Below are 19,851 nucleotides of genomic sequence, written 5' to 3' on the forward strand. Positions count from 1 at the left end.
ACCACTGTATTTTCCAGGCTCGAGTTTTCAACATTAGAAGTCTCATTTCATGTTTTCATGAGAGAACATATGCTTACCTTGTGGTGAATTTTCCTGCACTCCTTTCCTATTGACTAAGGGAAAGTCTGACATCACACATCTCCATGCTTCCAGTAGCTGCCCTTCTGTAGTTACAACCAACATGGGCACTTTTAGCATCGCGTTCCTGTCTATCAAAATTCTCAGCAGAGGAGACCCTTTCTCCTGTTGGCCTCGGTGCAGCTCTTGGTGGGGTTTCCTCCGTTGCTGCTCCATCGCAGTGATCAAACCAAATCCTGATTTACAACATCTTGAAAATCCATTATGCCTACATTTGCAATGCAATACCAATTTTTAGCTGTTTTTAAAATGCTTTGGAGCAAAAGGTGGCACCCGAAAAAAGACTAGTCAAATGGCAACGAGGGTTCACTCCTTTTGGAACACTGACTTCTCATGGTGATCATCTGTCATTGACTACGATATACACATATATTCACTTTTTATTCATTTTCCTTTACACAATCAGATGATACCTGGAGTCCCAATAACCACAGCAATACAAAAACCAACTGAGATGGACAGCAATGAATGGTCATTTTTTTCAGCTTTACACCCCTGAGGGTAGGTTTACCACAGTCTGATTGTGCGTATAAGTCTTTATGTCAGCCACATGTTCTAAAGGCACCAGGTACAGGCTTCTCCTTTCTAGATTTATTAGTAAATAAATCAGTGATGAGTCTGCAGCCAAAGTATCTTTCTTCTTTTAATGTTTGGTAAGCTCTGTCCCTCAGTTACATATTTTGGTAGTGGGCTGCTGAACGTATGGCACTTAAAATGTATTTCACATTTACACGACTTCACCTTCTTGAAGAATGAACTGCCTTGTTCATGCATCCATTTACTAAACACCAGTGCAATCCCAAGGGAGACAGCATTGTGTCTGCTATCCTTTGCACTTTTACATGCTGGGTAGAAGTTGATGTTTGCCCTATTATTGCAGAGCGGTCCACTGCAGAAATAACTCATAGTCCTGCTCAAGAGTTCTGACATAGCTGTTGGTGGGCCTATTCTGAACCCTGAAATGGACCAGTCACTCCAACAGCCCAACAAGACAAAATCCCTGGTATGATCCATGAACTCTTGTCCCTGTAAGTTATATCACTTAGACATGGCACTTATGTTCTATCATTTTGTCAAATACCCCAAAGCCAAACTACATGATCAGCAGAATCAGATCATGCAGTTCTTTCATTAGACTTCGCATTAAGGACTGCATGTTTGGACTTGCTTTCATACAAAAACTTCCCCCTCATAGAAAAAAAGTGCAATGTCATGAAGAAGTTTCATTACAAATGGCAGCAGTCAAATATGAAATAACCCCCAACATTCTGAAGGTACGTCTAGAGTTGCACCACTTGATTCTACTGATCATATAAACTTGGCTTGCCCCAGAAAGGGGACGAATACTAACCTGTACTGCAACACCACCTTAAAAAGGAAAGGCAGCTGGCTGCTGCAAAGGAAACCAGTGTGTGCGTGCACCAAGTACTGCTTAGGATGCAGAATCCCGACAAAAGTAATTGACTGGTAAATGTTGTGAACTCCCAGAAAAGGAAGTGCTTCTTTAGGCATGGCAGCCGGAATTAACTTTGGAGTTTCCTGTCATCCTCTTATATCAGAGTTCTGTATATATTTGCTCACAGCTGACAAATCAGAAACACATGCACAAGGACCAGCTTCTCCTTGTGATATTTCCTCTTTAAACAAACAAACAAACAAACAAACAAACAAACAAATAAATAAATAAATGATATAGATAGATGATAGATAGATGATATAGTGCAATGTCTGGATAGAGCAGGGAGGGAAACTGCCAAAGGACTACCTATTGGGTAGAGCAAGTTATCTCTTACTTGGAAAACATGTTTCACTTACCTAATTGCTTCTGTTTCTTCCCTTTAAAAAAACACTTTTCACTTTTTAGTAGAAGAATAACATTTGTAATTTTAGATAGACATGACAGTGTGCAAACATGCTTGGACTAAGGGGATTTTTAATGTGATAAATATAAGAAGTCTCATTGCTAGATACATCTTTTTTAAAAACAACAACAACAACAAAACACTATTTTTTAGGAGAGCCTTAACAGCTCAGTCAGGTTCATTCCACCTGTGCATGAAGCCTTGTACTCTAATATGTCTTGAACTGAATAAAACTGTATTCATGATGCAAGGTAAAAGTTTAGTGAATCAGGACCTCCAAATCTTCAGGTGTGCGCATGCATGCATTTCAGACAGAAACAAGAAGATTCTAGAATTCTATTATTTTAAAAACAGTTTTTATTCTGTATACTTAGAAATGTGTAATTTTTAATAACGGCAAAGAAAGAAAAAATCAGCCACACCTGAATAGCTAAATAACTGATTAACAGAATGCAGTGGAATATTATCTAAACAGAGATAGTGCTGATGTGCCATAATAAATTGTCTATTAGTAAAAAAATACATTTCAGGGCACATAGTACAGCATCCTTATCACAAATTACAGTAGGGATACTTTTATTCTCCAAGAATGTAATCAAACTATAGACTTCTGAGTTAGTCTTTAAATGCAGCACTTAAAAAGGTAAGAACTTTGTGCATTTTCTTTTTTTAAAAAGTCCTTGTTTTCACGTACTGTAGAAATGCTGCTTTATTGCTGCAAGATGTCAAAGTTCAAGGCTCAAAAGGTATGAGAATACAAAGATATTAAGAAACGTTTGTTTTGTATTTTTATATATATTTATATATATAAAAAAGGTAAAGCTTATAAAAGTTAATTTACAAACCAAGAACAAAAGTGGTCTGCACGAGTTATATACAAGCAATCTATAACATCTATAAATTTTCAAAATGCATAGCAGAAAACATACCATCATGTTCTTCAGGTTTCCCCTCTGGTTGATCCACACAAAAACAAGTGTGCCTAGTTCTCTCCCTCTCCCTCTCCCTCTTTCTCTAAACCAGCAAGTTCACAAAATGAATTAATTTTTCAACCCCTCTCAATATGTATTAATCTAAGTAAGCACAGAAGCCATACAAACTACGATGACAGCTAAGACTAGTAAAAACATGAGGGTAAGGCTGCTGGTTAACGTGTCTGTTGTAGATGTGGTTAATTTACAGATCCACAGAGGCAAATGAACCATAGTCATACCACATGCGCTCTTTCCCCATAACAAAAGGAAAAAAAAGTGTGTTTCATGTACAATCAAAGTAGACGTGCATGTAACTCTCCCTTCTCAACAGAGGGGGGATTTTCTATATTGTGCTGGCCAATTTTTTAATCTCCACTTTGTGGGCAAAATGCATTTAAAAAGTTGCTTGTTTTTTAAAAAAGAAAAAGAGTCTTTGCATATTCTGAACACACATATTAAAGTGTTTTGTTTATATAAAAAAGAGAGAGAGGGAAAAAAAGCTTTAGAAAGAAAAAAGACCTAATTCAGTAGTGGAACGCTAACTAAATGCCATCTGAAAATAATGATGATTTGCATTGCTTCAGTGGTAGTTCAGTGAGTTTTAAGCTAGGATGCCTTAGAAGTGTCCAGTTAAGGAAAGCCAGAGGGAACCCATGAGAACCTTGCCTTGGTCCCTGGCTGATCTGCCCTGCTGCTTAATAGCATAAACCCTGACCATGGTTCAGAAACGTACTCATTATCCATTGTTAGTCAAAGCAAAGATTGCTTAACACTAAGATAACTCTTAATACTTGAAAAAAGATTGGTTCAGTTTCTAGGCAAGGTGTTTTTGTTTTGCTTTGCTTTTAAAATCTTGGTTTGGTCTGCTAACGTAAGGGTTAGAAGTGATCTATCAGAACCGAAACACAATTTGCTCCAACAAGATAGTTTGGATCCCCAGGAAGAGACTTGTTCTGCCAGGTTTTGGGGTCACCTGTGGGAGGAAAACAATGTAGTAGTTTAGTATCCATCATCAAAAGGTGGAACATCTTGGATAACAATACCTCTAAAGCTAACCAGAATATGTTTTGATGTATAGATCGCCTCGCGTTTTATACAGGAACCCACACTTTTAATTTAGCTGCTCTAAAGGTTTTCTTAATTGAACAACTCCAAGGAATTATGCCCACGGTAGGTGGCCATTAATGTAAGTTCCTGTTCTGAACTCACCCTGCAGACCCACATAGTATGATTTTTTCCTCTCCTGGTAGCCAGAAAGAGCTTTGCTAAGGCATAGAGGCTGAGAATCTAATAATAAGATTGATTCATAAACAGAATGGTGAAAGGAGGATTTTGGATGACTATCAAACCCTGAGGCTTCCATGTCACAAACTATGGGATTCAAGGGCAACCAGGCTACATGAACCAAGTCCACCATGTGAACCTTAAATTTCATCATAGGGCAAACACAAAAAATTCCAACAACTGTCATGGGGGGCAGGGAGAAACTCTCTCAAGTCCACTGTGAAGCAGGCTAGCTATAGGCAAACGGCTCTGCCATGGTGCAATAGCTCAGCCTTCCCCAAACAGTTGCCTCCATATAGGCTTTAGGCCACAACTCCCATCACCCCTGGTCACTGGGCCATGCTGGCTGGAGAGGATGGGAGCTGGAGGGTCACAGGTTCCTCCTCCTGGCTTCCTGTCCCTTTAAGGCTGCCCGTGCAGTCTTCAACATAGGTGACCTCATTTAGGGGTTGCAAGTACAGCACTAATTTAAAAAGCGAACTTCTCTTGCCGGGGGGGGGGGGCAGAGGAGGTAAGGTTTATTGCAAATCTGAGGTCAGTAAAGGAGGCATCTTATGGTGCAGTGGCCCATGGGCCATGTTGAACTGTACACTCCAAGTCTACGCCTGCAGTCCTTGTGTGTGTTTACATGAAAGTAGACCCCACTGAACAATGCAGGATCTACTTCTGGGCAAAGAGGAACAGGGTACATGAAGTTATCATTCCACTTATATAAACTAGAATCCTGAGAAAATTAATTCAACTTTTCCTTAATTACCACATCATTCCATGTGGAGGTATTTTTGATCAACTGTAGTTCAATACAATCGCTGTGTGAAATTTTGTGGGTGGAGACTGCTTTTTTAATCAATATATGCGCATCAAGACACACTCTCACAGTGAAGCTCTTGCGATCTTTTGGTATTAAACAAGGCTAGATATTAATACTCCAGATCACATATATAAGTTATGCAGACCTACAGAAGACAAATAAGTCCCACAGTTCTGTTGAGTAACCCATGGAAACGAACATGATGCACACAATGACCAATGTGCTGGAAGGGAGACAACACCTGATGTGGAGCCTAGAGAAGTATGATTCGCTGAGAATTTGTTGGCATACTCAATGACCTGGTTTGCATTTTAAGTTATGCCAGCCAGTGGAGTTGTCCCAGTTACCACAATGGCATTTCATTAATACAAAAATAAAAATTCAGTCCTTTTAAATATAAACAACACACTTCAAGTGGAATGTCTTTGGGAGAAACTGTTATGTGTAAGCTAGATTTAAAGCTGTCAGTAAAGAAGACCTTTTCTTTGTTGTAATACAGAAATATGGTCCAACCTTCCCACCTGCCCTTCAGATGATGCAGAGCTCTGCTGGCTGGCTTGGGCTGATGGGAGTTGTAGACTGGATCACCTGGAGGGCACCAGGTTGGGGAAGGCTGGTATAGCCTGACAGGTGATAAACTATATTCACATAATTTGTTTACTACATACAGTGAAACCATAGTCTGAAAATGCAAAAGCCAAAATTTTGTGCCGGCGACTTAGAAAAATGTGAGGCTAGTTTGTGGCAGTGTTACAGTAAGGCTCAACCTAAAACAGCTTAATATACTAAGTACTCAGGAATTAACTTTTTGTGCTCTGGCCCATTTAAATTGGGAGTTAGCTGCCCCCTCTACTCCATGAAATGAGATGAAACAAGGTAACATATTTTAGCATAATGTGCCAGTACGTTTGATTTTTTTTTTTTTTTTGTAAAAAATGTGTTGCAGAAGAGGTTAGTATGTATAATCAAATGTTCTTTTCAAAGGACAGAAAATGGAAAACATGTTAGGAAAAGCTTAAGAGAAAGAAAGAGCGAGAAAGAGATCCCATAACCAATTAAGTTTTTTTGTTTTGTTTTTAGAAAAAGAGAGAAAACAAGTATTTATTTAAGACACAGTATGGCTTACACATCAGAAGACAGAGTTGGCCAATTGTGAAGTTTGTCTCAAGGAGCAAGATTACTGATATAACACCACATTTAACTATGTTAGCTGCAAGGGATGTATAGCTCCGATACAGACAGAAAGAGGTGACCCCCCCCTAACACACACACACCTGCTGAATGAGCACACACAAATAAGACTCTAACTTGGAAAAGAAGATGATCTTTAGCACAATAGCAGAGGTTACTTGGAAGAACCAACATATTCCCCTCTTTCTTTTCATTTCAAGTAAATTCATGATAAGGTTCATCTGTTACAAAATAATGACTGAAAAGCACGGTTTGAAGGAATTATATGGATTATAAATGGCAAAACTTTGGATCCTTATTACTTGAAACTGTCCATTTTTAGCACTTTCTGCTTTTGCTTACACAGTTAAACAGCTGCATGCAACACATGCATAGCATACCAGCAATAGTCAACCGGCCAAGATTTCTCTAGGTAACTGGATCTCCCCCCCCCCCCCATCAGAGAAGCGTCTGATGTCCTAACTTTTTTTTTTGGCGCATTGACACAGTGGCATTGAAAAGGATAGATACATCAGTGACAAATATGAATACATTTTTAAATACTGTACACATAAGTACATTGCTTTTATATACCATATACAGATATGTATACATTTAAGGGTGTCAAAGAGGTTATTTGTTATGTGGCCAAGAACGCCCCCCCTTAAGACATTTTTTTGTCTAATATGCAGAAGACACTCATTTTTCACTCAAGGCTGTGACTTTTCAGCCACTTCACTTCACTAGGCTTTAAAACCAGCAATGCTTCCCCCGCCCTTCAGTGAAGGGGGCAGCTGTCATAGCTATGGGAAAAGGGGCAGTGCAGGGATATATCCATGTGTCTCAACCATAGGGTGGGGTGGGGGGAAATAGAGGACCACCTCTCCATAACATTTCAGAATTTAGAAGAGAGCACAAATTTGTGTGGAGAGCCCAAATGTGTTGGGAGTGAGCTTGCATGGGCTTCTTCTGCAAAGAGAGGCTCCCGTCCCTTGGAAAGGTCAAATTTATACATAAGCAGCTGTTGCATTAGGAAGCTTATTCAAAATATTAATGCTTCAAGTTCAGTATACTGGGACTGCTACAGCATTCTATGGTCAATAAAGGAAAAAAGATGTGAATATGTGGTTACAAAGCCCAATCAGAATTCCTTAGGCAATTTACCCAAAAAATAAAGGAAAGTGTGACTTTCTCATCTTAAGAGTGTTTTGCAGCAGTATTAGTCCTTGAGAGAGAGAGAAAGGAGGACAGGAAGAGATAGAAAGACAGGAAGAGTGTGAGAGATAGGAAACAAGGTAGATAATTGTACTACTGAATGGACCAATGACAATAGTATAGTATTATATTATCTACCTTGCCATTCTGGTTTATCAATCATGATTTTCTGCAATGATTTTGCATCATGAGTTAAGTGTGAGAAAGACACTTGTAATGAAAATGAAATGGAGAGCGGACACAAATACAGTGATTTAGTAATATCTTTATATTACACAGTGTCACCTTCAGTCAGGCGAGTTTTAAATTATACGATAGCACCCAAAAGCCCCAAAAGGACAGAGGGAGGACAGCATACCCGACGAGGAGTCGGAGGATTTTAGAGCAAAAGACCAACCATCAGGGGTCATAGACGCACAATGTGGCAAGCGCAGCTCCACAGGCTTCAGGAATTTTAGTCCATGGGGCCCACACATGACCAAAGGGCTGAGCAGCGTTTCACCTGTGGTAAACAGACAAAAAGGACAAGTTTTGCAAGAGATAACACTTCTTGTACTTAATGCTATCTGCACCAGAGGTGTGAACTGTGGCCCTCCAGATACTCTTGGGATCACCTCCTGGCCTCCCTGAGTGGCCATGACAGGTGGAGCTGGTGAGTCACCCAACAGCAGCTGAAGCTTTAAGGGAAGACTGCTTGAGAATGTAGCATAACGGCAGACTGCAAAGGATGGCAACCTTTCTACGAGGGGAATTCTTTGTTGAAGTAAGCTCAAAGAGGTGATGAGGGAAACTCCAGGCAGAGTGTCCACTTGCGCACTTCTAAGTCATGCAGTAACCCCACAACTTGCATGCACTGAACTTGTGCACATTTAGCTTTATGCACTTGGCAAACAAACAAACAGACAAACAAAGGGGGCAGAAAGGGGGCGGGCAGCTGGGAAAAAATACTTTGTCAATCCTACCCGCCATTCAACCCAATGTATTTTGACTAGACACAATTTGGGCTGTAGGCATAATCCCTGGAAAGTAACCTCTGCATAAGTCACATTACATTCCGCCTTGACATTATAGACAAACACGTTGAACACACACAGTATGTTGGTTTGGACATAGCTTGGACATTACAAGGATGAGTTTATGTGAGACTTGAGCTTGCATGCTCCCCACTCCTCAAGTGCAGCTGCAAGGATGAATTCAGAAACTCAAATATATGACCAAGTGACTTTAATTCAGTGCTACATTGGATACAACCCAAAACATACATATGTCAGGTGCATTTTACCTAAAATGCACATTTTGGAACTTGTGAATCCATAGCTATATCACCAAAGTCAGAGAAGTATGAAAAATGAAAAATGGTCGCACTCTGATCTGCCTGTTAGTTTAGGAAGTTTGAACCAATTTGTTTAAAATCGGACGCTTGTGATTCCCCCTCCCTTGACCTTCCCTTCACTCTTCTGCTAGCATCATAGAGTTGGAAAGGAGCGCCAAGGGTCCCTCGCCCAGCCCCCTGCAGTGCAGGAATCACAGCTAAAGCATCCCCAGGAAACCTCTGTGTAAAAACCCCAAATGATGGAGAGCCCATCATCTTCCAAGTTAGTTATTTTGCCTGCTAAGTTGGAAGTCAATTTGTCTGACATTTTCTGAGTTTTCTGAGAGGATCTTCACTACTAGCAAAAAAGGGAAGGGCAAAGCCCTGTCTCCACTCCGAAATGTTCCTTTCTGAGTCCTCACTCCCACCACCAGAGAAAGCGGAAGGGGTGTGTGTGTCTTCCCATGGGGTTTCCAGCTGTCCTCCTGGATCCTGAGAAAGAACTACTTTCCATTTTCCCTTCCTCCTCTTAAAAAACCAAAAGATTGTCAGAATCCTTTTTTGCATGGGTGACATGGAACTGAAAAAGGCATTGAAGAAAATGTGAATATTATGAAGGCGCTCACCTTTCTCTTTGTCTAAAGGAGGGAGGATACTGTTATCTCGGCAGACCTTGAAATAGATCTCTTGCTCTATCCCCTCTGGAATGGCTCCTTGTGGTATAATAATGCTAACGCCAGTCTCTATGGAGCTGAGCACGCCACCATTGCTGTTAAAAACTCCTCTTGCTGTGGCTACTACAGTGTGTCCATCCTCTTCATCGTCATCTTCCAAAGCAGAAGGACTAAAATCAGACATAGAGAATTATTTCTGCTGTCACGAGGGAGAGAGGTGATATTGCAACTTCAGGGCTAGAGGAAACAATGGTGTTTCTTTTGAGCCTGCCCTGCCAGCCTGCCCATCTCCCCTTCTCCCAACCAGCTCATTCTGAGAGCAGCCATTATTAGGACGCATGAACCAGCTCCACCCTTTCCTCCTCCTCCATGAGGAAATGACTTTATTGATGAGCTGGTTAGAGCAAGCACAGGAACAAGCAGAAGAGTTTAGAATCATACTATGCAATATACTAAAAATGCTGGGGATTTTTTATTATTTAAATTTGTAAACTATTACCGGGGGGCGGGGGGAGAAGGGCAGAATTTGCATGCAAAAACAAAAAAGCACTAAAATAATATGTAACATTAAATCCAGCTGGAGAAGACAAAAGAATTGCAATATTTTCCATGTAAGTAGGCTAAGGAGTTCTCATAGAAACTTGCCAAATGAAAGAAGGAAGAGTTAACATCCTTGTTTCCCTTGCTTGCCAATCACTAGTAATCCAAGAAAATATAAATAGCCTATGTCTGCCTAAATGTACTTTCAGACAATCCACACCTTGAATAAACAGGAGGGCCCATATGGCCATAGGATTCTTCCTTTTTAAATAAAATTAAATCATGCCGCACTGCAAAAAATGGTATGTATGTCATCTAGCTACTTCCTCCAGGATCTCAAGTAGTGGATCTTTTGCAGGTCTACTGCTTAAAAAGATTTCAAATACAGATGCTGGGTGTGGGTGTGTCTTATTTATTTATATGTTTGTTTAATAAAATGTATATACCACTTGATTGTAAGGGGGGGGAACACCTCAAAGCAGTTTTCAAAAAGAATGAAACAATAAGATAATCAAAACCCAGCTGCTTAAAAGATAAAAAAATGAAATCAACCATAAGCTAAAAAGAGATTGAAACACATGTCAGCATCCTACGTATCTGGGCAGGATTGCCTAGAGAAAAATGGTTTCAGCAGGTGCCAAAAAGAATACAATGCAGTCGTCCGCCTGAGGTCAGCAGGCAGGGAGTTCCGCAATGTGGGTGCTGCCACACTCCAAGACTGACTTCTAGAAATGTGGAACAAGTATTATGTGGCAACTGCAGCAGTGACAGTTCTGCAGGTCGAATAGAACTGTAGAGATGGAAGGGACGCCAAGAGTCATCTCGTCCCGCCCCTTGCAATGCAGGAATCTTAGCTGAAGCGTCCCTGACAGAGGGCCATCCAAACATATTGTGTAAGGAGATCTCACAGGTAAACTGGATTAAACAGGACTCAATGTGTGTGGTCTACAAAGGGGCTATACTCCCTCCCCAAGGGTTGTGAAGTTTTAGGAAAGCTTAATTTACAACTGGCAAAGTGCAGCGATTCTCTCAGCTGTCAAATTTACCCAAGCTTCACTGTTTTAAGTGGAGGCATTGAGGCAAACCCTTTTGCAAAGCAAACACAGTCCCATGGAGAATACTATGACTTACCTGACAGGAATGGCTTTAGGCACAGCGTTGATGTTATTTGGTTGATATTTGAGTTTGTCGGGCTGGACAGAGAACGTCTCCATTGTGTTGTCAAACTCGGACTGGGGTTGAGCCGAGCTGTGTGCTTTTAAAACTGGCTGGGGAGAATTTTGAGATTTGGATGGCAACTCCAGCTTATGCAGATTCTCGTCTGGCAGGAGGTTATGGTTAAACTTTGGGCTTTCAAACTTGCGTTCAAACGGCCGGGCAGCACTTGTGTAAGGTTTTGTTGTGAAGCGATTATAAGCAGGGGTGACCGTCTTTGGGATCTGCTCTGTCCCATTCACTGGGCCTTTGTCAGGGAAACTTTTCTGAGGGTAGTAAGTGGACTGCACGGTGTCTTCTCGGCTGGCAGACCGGAAAGCGGCTGGCTTGTTCTGAGGCGGAGGCGGCTCGGGCTTGGACAGGGTGGAATTCTGAAAGTCTGACACAGAGTTGACTGCAACAAAACATGTTAAAAGAATTAAATACATGGCATGCCAAGGTAACATTTTTAGGTTTGCAAATTATTTCACAGACACGGCTGCATTCTGTGAGTGTACAAAGAAGAAAAAGCAGCTGTTACTGGGTGGTAGCAATTCATTTAAGAATCTCAGCTTTCATCTAAAAAGAGGTCTTTAGTCCTTATGCACTCAAAAGCATATGAATAGTTCCTGCTCAGTTCTCTGAAGTTAGAAGCATGGTTGACTGCAGATGTCTAGTAGTCAGGAGCAAGGCTTCAGTTCTTCACCTATGCCTGACAGCAACCCCCGCCCCAAATGACTGACTGCCCCAAATAAACCATGAGTAGTAAAAATTGTAGAATTATTCCACAAGAGGCATTATGTCAGTCGGCATAGTTTTTATTGCCCAGGGAAAGAATTTAAAATACTTATGAGAGGAATTCTTCTTACTATCCACAAGTTTGGAGTGCTGTGCATTTATTCAGCCTTTGTTTAGTCTTATATATTTGAAAAGGGAAACTATTAAACATTTTCTTTTTTAAGTGTCTAGTAGTCAGTAAAAGATTCATTAATACAACTTCCATACAGTAATGCAACCCCTCCCCAAAAGAAACAGCAAACATGAGAAATGCCCTGGCAACATCCAACATCTTGCAATGGACACCCACTCCAAATCTGCTTGGGGCAGGATCCCTTGATTGTCTACAGTTGATCTGGAGGATACGTGGGAAGCTGCAGAAGACATGCTGTTGCCCTAGCAGATCTGTTCTTCTGAAGAGCAGCCACCGTTGGACGTCACCCCATAAAACCAGCCGTGAGAATAGGAAACTCAGATCAAATCAGAACAAGGCCATTTGTAGCCAGCTAAATCTCAAAGGCCATGTAGCCAGTTTAAATCACACATGGCCACATCATATTTTACTAGAGAGCCCCCCAACCCACCCCTGTCGACTCAGAACACACTAGTGGTGCTTTTCCTAGTTGTGCTTTGTTTGTTGGGGTTTTCTTAAACTACGGCTGTTTAGTAGCAGTCGTATGACCTGAATTATTGTTCCCTTTGTAAACTAAGTTTCCCCAAACATTTCAATAAATCAAGCCTTGAGGCTCCTCTCCTACCTTCCGCAAGTGTGGACTTGGGCTGCAGAGACACAATGGGGTTATTCACTGGCTGTGGCTGGGTGTACTGCCCGGGGGGTGCAGGGGGAGGGGCTGTCACTTGAGGAACTGGCTCATAGCGCTTTTCGCCAACAGCCCTGTCCAGAGGCTCCACGTCTACTGGCTTCCCCCTGTTGGGATGAAAAGAGAAATAAGTCAGCTACAGGGTTCTCTGTTGCTGCTTTGCCTTCCAAATGATGTTTGTGGATCTTCCTTACAGAGACTTTTGAGAACAGTTTTTCTGGGTGAATTTCTATGGGAAGGCTGGGGTGCTGACCTTGTGTCCCTCCACGTGATGCTGGACTACAATTCCTATCAACCCCAGTTAGCACAGCCAATTGTGAAATTGGGTGGGTGGACGTTCTAGTCCAGCAACATCTGGAGGATGTTGCTCCCCATTGCTGCCTTAAAGCAAAGCAATCAGTCAACCATAATCCTGAATTCCTTCTGTTCTTCCAAGATAGAGATAAAACCACTAGGAAGAGGTTACTCTTCTCTTCTTTGTCCATCTGTTCAGATACAGGTCTGCTGAATGTCTAAGTGATGACAGAAGAAAAGATTTGCTCTTTCCTCCAAAGGTGACAGAGAGAAGCAACACAAGTCATGTAAGATGAAAAATAGGTCATGTCAGATGAATCTCTCTTTTTCTTATGGAAGCTTGGATGATCAGGGGAATGTTGTGGACAGTGTATTTTGATTTCAGTAAGACTTTTGACAAAGTCCTCCATAATATTCTTGCAGGTTGAACGAGGTGATTGTTAGGTGGATTTGCAGCTAGTTGGCGGACCGAACCCAAAGAAGTTCCTCGTCATCTTGGGGGGGAAATGACAAGTGGACTGCTGCCGGGCTCTGTCCTGGGCCCACAGTTGTTCGAAGTCTGTATAAACTTGTGGACCACAAACTAAACATGAGTCAACATTGTGATGCAGCATCCAAAAAAGCTAATGCTACTCTAGGCTGCATCCACAGAAGCCTAGTGTCCAGATCAAGGGAAGTAATAGAACCATTCTATTCTGCCCTGGTCAGACCACACCTGGAGTACTGTGTCCAGTTCAGGGAACCACAAGTTACAAGAAAGTTTCTGGGTTTCAAGTTTCAAGAAAGGAGATTCCAACTAAGCATAGGAAGAACTTTCTGACAGTAAAAGCAGTTTGATGGTGGAACCCTAATCCTTGGGAGGTGGTGCACTCTCCTTCACTGGATACTTTAGTTGAGAATCCTGTATTGCAGGAGGGTGGACTAGATGACCCTTGGGATCCCTTCCAACTGTACAATTCAATGATATTCTGTTGCTCCTCTTGCTACAGCTGACAAGTGCATGAAGCATCAACTAGAAGCATCATTGCCATTGCAGAGAATACCCGGCCACTGTACTCCGTTCCCAATAACTTCCAGACTGAATTATTGCAATGTCTTCCATTGCAACGCAGCCCCTGAAGACAACTCAGAAACTTTAGTTGGCCCAAAATGCAGGGGTTCCATTTAGAGCTCATATAACCCATTTTAAAACAGCTGCACTGATTTAGAGTTCATTTCTGGGCCCAAATCAAGATGCACGCATTAGTGTTTAAAGCCCTAAATGACTCAGGCCTCAAATATTTGAAAGACCTCCTCCTCCTCCCCTACAGAACTTCCTGGGTTCAGGAATCAGCAAAGTGGCTCTCTTGGTCATTCCTCTCTTCTCAGAGGTGTGGGGGTGGGGTGGCCTGGGAGAGAGCATGTGGCCCCTAAGTTGTGGAATTCCCTCCCCACAGAGGCTTGTCAGGCACTTCATTTCATTTCTGGTGGGTGCTGTGAAGACATACCTCTTTATTCTGCCTTTTAACACTTGAGGTGTATATTTTTTGGAGTATATTTTTAGAACCAACCTTATTTCTGTGCCTGAGAGTTGTTTTAATTCTTTTTTTAAAAAAATATTGTTTTTTAATGTTGTGACTTGCCCTGGGACCTTAGGGTGAAGGGTTGGCAATCAGCCAATCAATCAATCAATCAATCAATCAATCAATGCCCAGGAGAATAGTTCTCAGGATGGGACCAGACTAACTGGGGGGCAAACTGCACAAATCTCGGAGGCTGTGTTAAGTAAGCTATCCTGCAACTGTGGAAGGAGATGCCTGCCTGCTCTTCTGTTAGTGGTTAACAAAAATGCACCTATGTATCTTTGAGTGTAAGACTGAAGTTTGCCTTCAGCTTTAACCAAGACCAACCCCATCACTCCAAAACAGCTCTATCTCAGCTACAAGCAGAACAACATTAGAGGGATGCAATCTCTTCTCCTGAAGCTTTCTTTCTACAAGAAGAGGATCAAGTACATGGTTATCTCTATGGTGGAACATTTAAAGGCTGGCCTCCCCCCACCTGCGTCCTGCAGTGGCACCATGTATTCTATCACCATGTGCCATTGTACTTGTAGCTCTCCAGTCAGTGAAATAGCTGGAAATGTAGCAGGAAATGAAGCAGGGGAAGATGGGCAACTCTTCAAAGCCAGCAGGAGTGGGGAATGCAGCTGTGTCCCCGTCCCTGCGACCCACAACCATCCCTCTTTATCACCATAGTGGCTTTGAGCTTGTCTGCAGTACTGTGCACAATGAGCATGATATTGCTTGTGGTTCTGCTCCCAGTGCAGCAGATGGCGCCATGACAGAAAAAGTGAAGTATGGAAGGTGAACTAGGAAGCAAGCAGCAGTGAGATCCGGGGGGGGGGGGGGGTGAGGGCAGGTGGAAGGCATACAAGCAAAGTGCAACCTGGACTCCAGGTTAAAACTGCAAAGTCACTTTCACCAACACTCTAAAGCCTTATGCAAATGCTAACTGATGATTTAGATCCAGTCTTTATTTGAACCTAGAACCCCCAAGAAAGGGGTGAACCCATGCTTCAGGATGCAATGAACCTGGCCCATTTTTGCATGATAGATGGAAAGACTTGGCCCACTTCATGTTGCCGTCTTCCATTTCTGAAAGAACCTCATTTGAAAAGCAAAAAATAGCTGCCTTGTCATTTTGGCTTCTGACTTAGCTCTGTGGTTTATTTTTAATAGTGTGCACACACCCACACCCGTACACAGTGTTCACTTGAAAAGAAATGCCCATATAAGCATATTTATATATGTCTATATCCCACATTTGCCCCCCCCCAGCCCTGCCAAGAGAGAAACTCCCCATCCCCTGGAAACCCTCCTCTCTGATGGGTTAACAAAGCTATACAGTATTTCTATTAGAATCTGCAGATATCAGAGGGGGAACCTTTGAAATGATAACAGAAGTGCAAAAGAGGGGAGGCTTACTTTGAAGGGTAGTTTGTGTAATTCAGCTGATTATGGAGGTGGCCTGGTTTAGCAGGCTCAGCCAGGTGGCCAGCAGGGACCTGTGCAGCAGGCTTGTTTTCGTAACTCCGACGGTCGAAATACGAGAGCTGCTTGCGGTAGTACTCCTCATCCTCCTCGGGGTCGTAGTGGTTTGCCCGAACGATGTCCTCCGGGGGCTTTGCTTGAGGTCTTTGTGGTTCTGGTGCCCTAAACAGAAATATTTTTAAAAGTAAATGCTTAAGAAATTTTTGTCACTCATTAAAAAGGAACAAGGTTCTAGAACAGTGATTCCCCACGCAGGCAGTGGGATTATCTAAGGCAGTGTTTTTCAACCTTTTTTGGGCAAAGGCACACTTGTTTCATGAAAAAAATCACGAGGCACACCACCATTAGAAAATGTTAAAAAATTTAACTCTGTGCCTATATTGACTATATATAAAGTAATTATCTTGAATAGGAATCAAATAAACACAAAGAAAGTATTTTATAATTACTTTATTATGAAATAGTAAGTAAACAGAAATATGAAAAATTATAAAATACTTTATTCAGTGCGCAACCTGGGCCTGTTTGGCTGAACACAAAGCTGATATTCTGGCTGGAATCGAAGAAAGACACACACGTAGCTCTTCGTCAACAGCTCTCAGTCTCTCTCTGTATTTAGTTTTTATAGCAATCATGCTTGAAAAGCTCATCTCACACAGATATGTAGTGGAAAATGGGAGCAATGTCAAAATAGCTTTGTTTGCCAGAAGGGGGAACTCCTTGGCAGTATCCAACCAAAAACTGTCCAAAGGTAGATCAGCAAATCTTAGCTTGAAACCACGATTTTGTCTCAGTTCAGTTAGTTCCTCCTGCTCCTGTAAAGTCATGTCCTTTCCACCAACTGATGCTGAGCTATAAGGGTCCCTAACCCAGTCAAGGCATTCAGTGGAGACTGAAGAGAAATAAAATGACAACTTCTCCGGTCCTCCTGGTGACTCGAGTCGCGACGTCTTCTTCTCTCCGCTGCTGCGCACATTGTGCTCGGGCGGGAAGGAAGTCGGAAGATGATGTCCTACTGTGATAGGTCCAGGCTGGAGTCTGGACCAATCACAGCCCGGACATCAGAAAAGTGGAGGGTGTCCCCCTGAGGAGCACCAATCGGCGCCCCTGCTGGCCGAGGGTGGGGTCAAAAACCCCACCCCACCCCATACCCAGGACACAGTCCGGCGCCCGCCTAGTGGGCGAAAATTTGAATTTTTTTTTTTAAATCTTTCAAATTTTTCAATTTTTCCCACGGCACACCAGGCAACATCTCAGTGGTTGAAAAACACTGATCTAAGGGGTGGCAAGAGGCAATGGTGGGGGCACTGGGAGGTGTAAATCATATTCAGACTTTGAGAAGCTGGTATCACTGGTTAAAGTTCATTCATGTTGTTGAATTAATTAAGCTAAATAGTTTTTAATTGGATTTTGAACAAATGTGCAATTACTGTTTTGAATTTTATTGTGTTATTATATCCTTAGTGGATCAAGGCACAGGAGAGCAACAGGGGGAATAATGCTGAAAAGAGAGTTTGGGCAAGAAGACCACAGCCCTGTTTCACGCTGCTTTTTATAGAGAAGGCATCTGAGGATGAACTGTGGACGGTGGAAGGTGCCACTCAGGTTCTTGTGAAAGGACACAATCATCTTGTGGAGCAGTGTGAAGAGTTCTTTACAGCTGATGAGGTCAAAGGCCTTTGTCAGGTCTATGAAGTCGAATGATGTCGATTGTTGACCCTGGAGCTCTAAAAATAAGCCTTGTCAGTGAGTGACTGTAATCTGCTGAGAATGACACGGGTGAAGGCTTTCCCTACAGTACTCAACAGGGAAATTCCACCGTAGTAGTTAAAGTCATGGCGGTCATCTTTGCTCTTGTAGAAGGTCACAATGCCGGAGTCGTGCATGCCTTGTGGCATGGCTCCTGCTTCCCAACACTGCAAGAGGAGGCCATGGAGGTGTGTCATGAGGGAGGAATCGAGGCCAATTTTCAGAGCTTCTGTTGAGATTCCATCCTGTCCTGGGGATTCACCACACAGCTTGGAGCTGATGGTGTTCTTCAGCTTGTCATGGCAGGGAGGGACATCCAACTCTTCCAAGGCAGGCAGCTTGGGCACTGTCAACTGCTGGGTCAGCAACCAAGTTTCCCCACGTGTACAGTTCTTGACAGTGCTCAGCACAAGCGGACGCCTTCATCTACCCCACCTGCAGTAAATATGTCTCTCCCAGATCAGTCTCTCCATCCAGCCACAGCAGGCGCTGTAACTCTCCAATGGCTTGACTTCCTACCTGAAGATGCACTCCACCATGGTCTCCCAAGACAGAAGGATGCCATCCAAGTGGTTTATGCAAACCACTATTCTGAACGATACTTTTTATGGGGGGGGGGGGTGCACTGGGGATGAGTTCATGGCACCAAGGTGACAGTGGCCTGGAAGGGTTTGGGAAACACTGGTGTAAACTGAGCTGCTACTAACAGATGTGGATTCTATACAAAGTTAAAAATTGGGCTGTCACCTAACTGAAGAAGCCTCAGTTGAAGTGTACTTAAGCCAATGAACAGGCTGATTAAATCTGCACACATCTTCATGAGAGTTGGCACAATGGCTCTAAAGAGGGGAGGGGCATTTGCACTGAGCCCAGGAGAGACAATGATACAGTTTGGCTCCCTGGCAATGCCCAGGTGGACTGGAGGAGAGTGGGGAAGGAAAACAGGGGTGGGTGTGTGCAAGCAGGGAAGGTCTGCTTCCACTTTATAAGCATTAGAAAACGCTAGAGGATGTAGTGTGTGAGAGAGAGACTGGGGGGGGGGGAGGGAGAGGGAGAGGGAGAGAGAGAGAGAGAGAGAGATGGAATGATCTACAGGACAGCAGAAGATTGAAGTTATGTAGCAGCTGGAGAAGAAAGAAGACTCCAGGAACAGCTAGCTGGTTTGCAGGGCTGGGCAGTCCCCAACCCTCCCTTATGATGAACTGGAGCTCTGAGGTCCAAGGGCAGAGAGACCAGGAGCAGCCCCAAGCCCCACCCTCTGACCTGAGGTGGAGCTCAGAAAACCCAGAATAGTCATGGTCTTGTGCAGAATCCCACAGCATATTTTCTTCTTTTTTAGATGACACACACATCATTTATTAATTTATTTTATATCATTTTCTACACCACTCAATGCCCAGAAAGGCTTCTAAGCCGTTTGTGGGCTTGTGAGAACAGCCCTTCATTTTAAAGCTGCATCTCTGTGCTTACCTGTAAGCTGGCTTGTCATGCTCATATTGATTTTGAGAGACTGGTTTCGGACCACTCATTGGGGCGATATTAGGTTTAGGTGCAAGCTCTGGAGGTTGCTGAAAAGCACACACACAAAGACCAAATTAGAACAACTGAAAAAAAAGATAAAATGCTAACACTCTAGTACTATCATGTACAAAAGGCATCCTCAGGATAGATTCATATAAAAAGGAGCTTGACACAGCTAAAGTTTAACCATTTTAAGGTACTAATGCTTAGTTCAGTCCATTTCCATTCCATGCTTGTTTCATACACTTGAGTCTGTTCCTGCATTCTGTGGCAATTTTTCAAACACACACACACACACACACACACACACACACACACACAAACACATTTAAATTGTACACATTTTGTACTTTTCTCAGAAAACACACATTTTCATGCATTTCCTCATTTTTTAATTCAGAGATATGTGCAGTCTGATTATTAACTGTGTTCTGATTCGCATAGAAGCCTGGAAACTGATAGTTGGGTCAGTTTGCTTTAAAA

At 42.6% G+C, this 19,851-nt stretch overlaps 1 protein-coding gene across 10 annotated transcripts in view; it reads right to left on the reverse strand.

Annotated features, from left to right (window-relative positions):
* Positions 1 to 2,054: 2,054 nt before the first annotated feature.
* Positions 2,055 to 19,851, reverse strand: part of TJP1 (tight junction protein 1) — a 354,643-nt gene continuing 336,846 nt past the window's right edge. For 6 of the 10 annotated variants that reach the window (XM_080980659.1, XM_080980655.1, XM_080980660.1 and 3 more), the window contains 7 exons: positions 19,318 to 19,415; positions 16,033 to 16,260; positions 12,710 to 12,879; positions 11,112 to 11,589; positions 9,393 to 9,610; positions 7,813 to 7,956; positions 2,055 to 3,947 (listed from right to left, as the gene is read on the reverse strand). In XM_080980659.1, the coding sequence (XP_080836785.1) occupies positions 3,853 to 3,947; positions 7,813 to 7,956; positions 9,393 to 9,610; positions 11,112 to 11,589; positions 12,710 to 12,879; positions 16,033 to 16,260; positions 19,318 to 19,415 (1,431 nt within the window). In that variant the 3' untranslated portion in view covers positions 2,055 to 3,852. The remainder of the gene's footprint in view (positions 3,948 to 7,812; positions 7,957 to 9,392; positions 9,611 to 11,111; positions 11,590 to 12,709; positions 12,880 to 16,032; positions 16,261 to 19,317; positions 19,416 to 19,851) is intronic. The other 4 variants (XM_080980656.1, XM_080980658.1, XM_080980664.1 and 1 more) reach the window with 2 other exon arrangements.

This window comes from Podarcis pityusensis (assembly GCF_964106645.2).
Source record: "Podarcis pityusensis genome assembly, chromosome: 14".
NCBI classification, from domain to species: domain Eukaryota; kingdom Metazoa; phylum Chordata; class Lepidosauria; order Squamata; family Lacertidae; genus Podarcis; species Podarcis pityusensis.